General features: G+C 49.2%; 1 protein-coding gene across 2 annotated transcripts in view; it reads right to left on the bottom strand.

Annotated features, from left to right (window-relative positions):
* Positions 1-8,480, bottom strand: part of CLIP2 (CAP-Gly domain containing linker protein 2) — a 113,618-nt gene that overhangs the window by 53,202 nt on the left and 51,936 nt on the right. For both annotated transcript variants that reach the window (XM_019545467.1, XM_019545468.1), the window contains exon 3: positions 2,696-3,234. In XM_019545467.1, coding sequence (XP_019401012.1) covers positions 2,696-3,234 — 539 coding nt within the window. The remainder of the gene's footprint in view (positions 1-2,695; positions 3,235-8,480) is intronic.

Raw genomic sequence — 8,480 nt, 5'->3', positions numbered from 1 at the left:
TTCCATGGCTGGGACCACAGCAGCAGCAGCAGTTCCTCAAGGGGCAGAATTCAAATGAGCCTTAATAAACTTAGCATAGGGAATCTTTTTTTCCTCCCGCAAAAGATTAAGTATTCTTAAATTGTCCTAGAATATATTGTAAATCATTCATTTCAAAGGGCAAGCCAGCAAGGTTTTGGTACCTGAGCCTGCTGGCAGTTTCAAAAGCATACCATGACAACCCCTAAACCATCTGGACATAGTACACTGGAAAATCTGCAGGGCAGATTCTCTATTGTATCCAGTGTATATGAGACAGAATGGGCAGTGCCTTTCATCTGAGTGCATTAAGTGCCTCAAATGTGGTCTCAGATGGTCAAGCACTACTCTAAGCTCTCTGCTGGGGATAGCCTTCAACCTTGGGGGATCCCCAGAAGGCCTTGTGTTGACGGACCCTTTGCTGTTCTTTCAACAGCTTTCAGGGGAGTATGGACAGCTGTCACAAGCTAGGGCATCCCAGGCTGTGCCAAGACTGAATGAGATGGGGAAGGGTAAAGCCATGAAAGGTACCACAACACACTACCGGCACACGTGCTCCCACTCAACTGAACAAAGCTTCAGAGCCTGCTCTCAACCCAGCCACACCACTAGCTTCAACAGGTAGGGACCAAAGGGGTAAACCCCGTCACAAGCTCTCACACGTTACCATCAGAGCAATTGCTGTATTAGTTCCACTGCAGCAGACAGAGCTTTTTTCAGCATGATGCCCCCAAGCACTGAGCAGCATGTTCCAGGGAAATGCCATTTCTAATCTCTCCAAAAGTTAAACCTCTAAACATATTTAATTTAAAGTTCCTGCTGATCATCAGGTACAGGCAACAAGAATATGCCCAACAGCAAACCCTGCTTATTCTCCTCCAACGCAGCCAGGCAAAGGCATGTCCTTCAGGAAGTCTTTCTATGGAGGATAACCATTAAGCACTTGAAGACAATGGGAGTTTAGCATATGCTGCAAGTCCTAAATAGGCATGGATTTAAGCAGGTGTTTTGTGGCGCTGACAAACGTGCAACTCCCTGGTCTAACTCATGGCACTTTCTGTGAAGCGTCATAAGATAGACCAACCCAACAGACATTCATTGTTGGATCGGGAGGGTGGAGAATCGAGCTTCACTTTGGAGCCAATCCAGCAAGAGGGGCTATGTGTCTGCAGTCTCTTCCTCCTAGTCCCATCCCCACCTCTCCCAGCTCAGGTGCCGTCTCAGGATGGGAGGAGCTGAGGCAGGGAAGGGAGGTCCATTCTGGGGTTTGCCCACGCTGCACTGCAGTGGGGGTGGGATTGGAGTCCCCCACTTCAGGGGGGCTCCAATCAACCCACTCACCATCCAGTGCAGGGTGGGCAAAACCCCAGACAGAGCTCCCTCCCCCTCCCATCCTGAAGACAGCACCAGGGATGGGGCTGAGCTGCCTCAGCCCGTCCCTGCTCCTGGCCTGCTCTAACAAGCGTTAAACGAAGGCACTCCACTTTGGAGCACAATCAGGCACTTCAAGTGCTCTGCAGCCATGCACTTCTGTCAGCGCGTGGCTGTAGAGCGCTTGCAGCGGCTGATTGTGTAACAAAACGTCACTTCTGTCAGCACCCTCAGGGCTCTTCCGAACTGAGGTTTTAGGACAGTCCACTAACTTGGCTGAGCCCCTTGTAAATCCAGCACAAGATTATTCCGACCTTGGTGTCTTTTCCTCTTGTTTGAAAAAAAATTTACGGACAGCTGCTCAGGGAAGTTAAACAGGGCCAAGTGACTTAGGTGAGCGATGGCTTTGCCAGAGTCAGAGCGGCGGCTGCAACAAAAAGCTTGGGCTGAGCTACACTCACGTAAAACACCTGCTTGTCATTCTGAATGACAAAGAAATAAGAAATGCAGTGACAGCTGGTAGATAACTCACTCACAGCAAGGAGAGCTGTGTTTACCTACTAAATCAGTCACACTGAAAGGCACACGCAGCAACTAGGCATCTTCAGACTAGAAATCATCACTGGCTGACAGGATGTCTATATACAGTCACTGCTATATCACCAAGCCCTTCCATGCAACCCAAAATGCGCTAGACCAGCTCACTCGAGGGAAGAACTGAAAGGGTTGGCTTCTAGCAAGTCCTATGGTACTGATGAGGAAAGGCTGCGCTTTCCCAGTGGAAACATCACTATAGCAGCCAGGTACCAAAGGATGGGAAGGCTAGCTGTGACTATCCTTAAAAATAGCAAGTAGACTGCTCTGTACTTTGGTGGACTAATCACTTTGGCGCCTGCCACCTTTGCCTATTAAGGTCACCTTTGCCTTGGTGGTAACGCTGCTACAAGGGGATACAGTCTCGGAAGACATTGCGCTCCATCATATGATTCTTCCCGACATTCAGCATCTCAGTAAACGGTACCCCCCACACCATGGAAGCAAGCCAGCCCTCTCTCGAGGGATCAAATCATGCTACAAATTCAAATGCACCATCATTGCAACTTACTTAGGAATCCAGTAGATTTCATTGTACGAGTCCCCTGGTAAAGCAAAGTATTTATGGCTACGATGTCAGTGGGTTAGCCTCGGATAGCAAACCATCATGTTTAACCCAAATAAACCTCTTGAAACCCCGGGTTTGCAATTTTAGACATAAAGAACAAAAGGAACAAGACCCCCGATCCCTCCCATTCGAGAGTGGACTCACCAGGACGCGATCTCCAAGCCGCAAATCCTTCTCCCCTTTCTTCACCGACCCGCTGTCTGAAAGGTTAGATCCAGACTCGTTTCCAGTCTTCATGGTGCTATTCAGGACGCTCTCCCTCAGAGGAATGACGCGAGTAGAAAGGGGTGGGGTGGCCGTCCCCGAATGCAGTGACAAGTTCTGAGTTGTGAGGGACTCCACAGAATGGGCATCGCTCCCCGATCCCTCTGCCACAGGCTGGCGGGTGAGCTTGGAGGGTCGTGTAAAAATCCCCTGCAGTGGCTGGCACTCGAAGTAACGTACCCCACCAACAGAGCCATCATTTTTACCCACCGGATCATCCAGAACGACTCCTGCCCACTGGCCGGGAGCAAATTGCGTCTCCCCGAGGTACTGGATCACACCTGGCTTCACCCCATTCACCCAGACGCGTTCGCCCACCACAAAGTCTCCCAAGAAGTCATCGCCAACCTCAGCGACCTTTGGGCCCGACTTCTCAGCACTGCCAGTAGAGGCGGGACCTTGCTTGTGCAGAGGTGAGCCTGTGAATCAAAGGAAAGCAGAATTAGCGTGATGAAAAGCCTGAGGGAACCGAATTACTAGAAAAGGTGATTAATAATTGAGATCCAGGTTCTACAGAGGAGGACTTAAAAATGGCAAAGGTTACTTACACATGCTCCAACCCGTACTCACTGTTTCCACACACGTATTGAAAACCTACCTGTGCCTTTTCTCCATCTGCAGGAAGACAGCCAAAAATAACCATGTGCTAGCTTCCCAGGCATGCTGGAAGGATGGCAGGGTAGGTAGGAAAGGAAGCATTTGTAGTCTAAGTATTGTGTGCTGGCAGGCAGGAGCTCCGTTGAAGGCATAAAGATCTTGATGCCACAGGTATCTTATCTGGCACCACTCCTCAAAGAGGAAATTATCTTCCTCAGAAACGTGGAACTAAAATTTTTGCTGATGGGGGTTACGAGGCTGCTCCGTGTATGGATACAGGCAAATAGTTCTTGGTAAGATGCTAATGCTAGCAGAAGATTTCCTGGCTTTTGCAGGGCCAATGCTGCTGGCTGCTCTACACTGCGAACGGCTTCTGCTGTGCAGTTCTTTCCATTACCTTTTAAAAGGTGCAGCCAATACCCAGCAGCAAGGAGAACTTTTGGATAACTATTAATAAAAGTTAATAAACTTGGTCCTCAAATGAACAGGTGCAAATCCAGTGACTTCAAGCAGGGCTGCAATTCATTAAACCAACTGAAATACAGAAGAAGTTGTTTCAGCTGAGTCAGTCAAGTAAAAGCCCAACTTCCTGCCCCGTTCCCCTTCTCTGAAAGATGTAGAAGATGGCCCTAAAGGTTTGTTCCTCCCAGGAATTTTCTCTTCAGTATATATCAGACTTGACTGAAGGCTGCAGCACTAAGGCTGGCAGATACCTAACCGAGTGGCAATTAAAGACATTTTTTTTGCAAAAATATCTTGTTGGTCTAATAAAAGATATCATCTCTACTATGAGTCCCGATTGCCTTTTCCTCTAGGCCACTATGGCTATAACCTGGATACTTAACTGAGCGGTTGAAATTCAAGTGAGAATAAAGTGGGATCAATCGTAGCACTCGGCTGAGAGTATGAGGGAGGTCAGAGTCAGACAATCCCCATTACCAGCCTTGGGTTTTCAGCCTAGTTCGAAGAGAGGAAAAATAAGGAGCATTTGAACTTTGTTAGAGACTTTGTTGTAACGAGAAGGTAAGGAAGAGGCCTAGAAGTCATGGGAGGAGTTTGGAGAATAAAAATGTATGGAAATGTAAAATCAAGTGCCTTTTCCCATTAGCTCGGCTCCATAAAGTTGAGATTTCAGACTGTTTTCTCCAGTGTACGGAGTCCACCATTGGCACATATGATGTATGCATAAATGTGGTAGAGATGGCTCAAACCATCTTGGAGGAAAGAAAAAAATCAGCCCGAATCTTCAGTCGAAAACTCAAAACAAAGCATTTGGGATCATAAGCCCCATATAGGCAAGAATTCAGTTTGGGCTGACATTCAGGGACTCGCACGTGCTACAAAGAGCAAGTGTCCCGTTTCAAAAATGTTCAGTTAGCTCAAAAATATGCATCTGTCACACTCTCCAAGAAGCCTCAGTGCTGCAGCTGCCTCTGCTTGCGGGAGCTGGCCGAGCCGTAACGGCCAGCGTGGAAACGGCACAAGATTTTCATGGCACCGCCAGCCCAGCAAGGAGCAGGAATCACCAGAAACAGCTCCACCAACCAGTTCCCATCAAGTCTCCAGCCCAATTTTGCAAATCCTCCAGCAGCAAGCAATGCTACTTGCCCGTGCTGCCCACACCCTGCTGAGCAAGGCATGCAAATGAACAGAGGCTCATTACCTCTATGACAGATAAAGGTATTATTTCCCATTGTGCAAATCTAAAGCACAGAGGACAAAATCACCCTGGCCTACATGGGTGGAGCTCCTTGTGGAGTCAAAAAGAGAACTATTGTCTACATACAGGAGGTCTGAATTTAGCCCACTGATACTACATGACCGCCCTCACGTCCCAAAGCGAGACAAGATTAGAACCCACAAGTGCTTTATATCCAGTCTTATGCCTTGTCCACTGGACCAGAATAGGAGAAGGGGCCTGACCAGTTATAGCAAGGAATCATACTTCTGAGCCCTTATCTAAAGTGACCAGCAAGGCTCGTTCAGACTCACCCACCCCTAATACTCAAGCTCCACCGTTCCCTCCAGATCTTTTAGAAGTAATGAACATGACAGGCCAGGTCTGAACACCTGAAAAGTCCACACAAAGAACAAAAAAGCCCCCAAACCATGATAGATGCAGCCGTGGCAGAGGTTGCACTGAGAAGTAGGAAGTCAGTGGTGCTCTGCTCGAGTTCACACTACGGAGGAGCTTAATGCTTCTGCTGCAACACCCAGCAAAGAGCCGGCACCCAGCAAAGGACAGGGGCGTTTAAGCCAGCATCCAGCTTCAGGAGTCAACAGATCCAACACACACAGCTCAGGCCTCAGAGCTATTGCAAGCAGACTGTCGATTCAGGCAGACAGCAGAGGCACGATCTAAATCAGGAGGTTAAAAATTTAGGATGCAGTCTGAAACTCAGTACGGAAACTCGATTAGTGCAACAAAGAATAGTGAACACTACCGGCCAGACAGTGCTATCCTACCTCAGGCTGAATTGCTCTGCACAACCAGACCCGGTATCATACAATTGGGCTCAATCTTTTGCACAAAGTTTTGAAAAGGTAGGGTCCTACCCTTGAAGAACCAAGGGAGCAAGTCAATAACAATGAGCATGATGCCCCACAGGAGCATAGTCTGGTTCCTTAAAGAAATAAATTCACTGTTGTTACTGGGTTGCTTTCTACTCTGGTTTTCAGACCTGGGCTGCAATCTGCTGATCCCCAAAGCAATTTCTCTTTAAAAAAGTTTTAAGGAAATACCTTAATGGACTTCCAACTGGCATCCCTCCCATTCTACTAAAAGATTAAATGATTTAGTAGATACTTCTCTCTCATACATATACATATATACATACACATACACATATACATATATATATATATATAAAGTGAGATTATAGATATATATTAATTGCAGTTTCTGGCTTGTTTTATTACACATTTCAAAGACAAAAAGCAGGGGGCTGCATGGAAGGTGAAGGGCAATTAACTTTTTATATCCTATCAAATATTTTCCAACCTTGCAGGTAAATAAGTCACAGCAGCCCTGTGTTTGTGCCTGAGGAGCTTCAAATAGACCTCCCCACAAATAGAAAATCCATCTAACCGCTCTAGTCGCACAGCTCAGCTGCAAGGACGTAAGAGAGCAGCGTAAGCAGTGATGACAACATGCGTTTGACAAAGAAAGCCTCTCAGTTTGATTTGCCCAAGATGCTCTCAATAAAACGTATCAATGTGCATTTGAACATCCCTCTAACATATTCACTTGACAGAAAGCAATACTAAGGTGTAAATTAGAAGCAACATTTTTATATGCTGGTTTTAGAGGCCCAGATTCAGCAAAGTGCTCAAATCTATGGTAAGTAGGCCCAGAAGAGACATACCTGGTACCCCACGCAAAAGTCATCGCCAGGGATCCCGGTTTTCCCTGATATAAAATTGCAAATTCTCTGCTAAAAAAATAAAATCACAAATTCTTTAATAAAACCCCCAAAATCTGTTATTAAAATTAAAGGCTCCCCACAGGCCCCCTGGCCCTGCTTGTGCCTCTCACTCTACCCTACAGCCTTGTTGGTGCCCCTAGACCCCCAACCTACAGCCCCTACTCCCCCAAACCTGCCAGAGAGGGACCCTAGCTGCCAGGGCTATAGACCCAGGTCCACAGCCCTCTGCCCCTGCTCCTCCCTGCTGTGGGCTTGGGGGGGGCCACTGGCTCCCCGCCACTGCACGCACTCCTGGGGGATGGGGGGGACCTACGCCTTTCAGGGAGGCAGGCACAGGCTGTGGGATCAGGCTCCCACCTGGCTTTCCCCCACGCCCCTGCTCCCAGGGCCTCTGCAGTCCAGCAGGTATGACCACAGTGGGGTCATGACGGGATCGCCTCACTGCTGCAAGCTCCATGCTGCCCTAGCAATGCATCCCCTGCATGTGCTGCTGCTTTGAGGGGCACAACCCCATGCTGCTGCTCTCACTGCAGCTGCATGTGCAGGAGGCACATCACCAGGGCAGCGGGGAGCTTGCAGCAGTGAGCAGCTTCGCCGTGCAACCCCACTGCGCTGGTGAAAGACATGGAGCGCCTGCCTGGCTGGAGGCGCACGGACCCAAAGCAGCATGATATCGGCCCAGGCGGGCTCCGCGCTTCCCTGCGCAGATTCCCTGGAAGGCCAATAGCACGCCACTCCCAGTCCATGCACCGCTGGGCAGGCAGCACTCCGTGTCTTTCCCCAACACCTCCTCACTCTATCAGCCCCAGCCAGCTTTTGACAGGAATGGCTGCCTGCCCCGTAGCACGTGGCCTGGGAGGCAGCATGCTATCGGCCCTACAAGAAAGTCCAGCCAAGTGGGCACTCAATATGGGGCTTCTCCCAACACTTCCCCACCCCCTAAGCCCGTAGCCACACACCTATGCCCTGCCCCCCACCTGCCCTGCTGGCTCTTTCCCCAGCCCTGGCAGTCACCCATACCCACACCTGCCACCCCAGCTCTGAGAGTGCCTCCCAGCCATGACCTGCAAACCCCCAGCCCTGCCAGAGCAGGCCCCCAACGCCCTGCAGGCCCCACTTACTGCACAGGCTCCAGGACTGAACAGTGAGCCTGATCCCAGCCTTGGGTGACAAGCCTCAGGCCCGTCCTTTCCCCTTCTCCCTCTGGCCAGGGTTTGAGGTTTCCTGCCCTTTTTGCAATCAGCTCTTGCAGGCTAGAGCTCTGCCCACCTGCAGAGCTCTTTGCAAAAGCCGGAAATCTACAGGTATCTCTGCTAAAAGGGAAAATCCATTTTTTCTCTGATAAAGCTGGGAAATCCATGGTTTTCTCTGTTTTTCAATGGTAAACCAGGATCCCTGGTCATCACTTTGCCCAACCCAGCCCTTGCATAGGTGCCTGAGATCCAGCACTCTCACCTCTTTCTTATAGGACCTGAATGGCGCTTGCATTGAAGCTTCCCAGCATTAAAAAAGAACCCATTTTCCTCAAAACAATCATCTATCCTGGAGATATTTTTAAAACTCCTGGCGGTCTGGTGAAGTGCCCGAAGACTGGAAGGCGGCCAGTGTGGTGCTAATTTTCAAGAAAGGGAGGAAAGTGGATC

This window comes from Crocodylus porosus, unplaced genomic scaffold, assembly GCF_001723895.1.
Source record: "Crocodylus porosus isolate Cpor-Errol unplaced genomic scaffold, CroPor_comp1, whole genome shotgun sequence".
NCBI lineage: Eukaryota > Metazoa > Chordata > Crocodylia > Crocodylidae > Crocodylus > Crocodylus porosus.
Note: the sequence above shows the minus strand (reverse complement) of the source record. Positions and strands in the feature narration are given on the sequence as shown.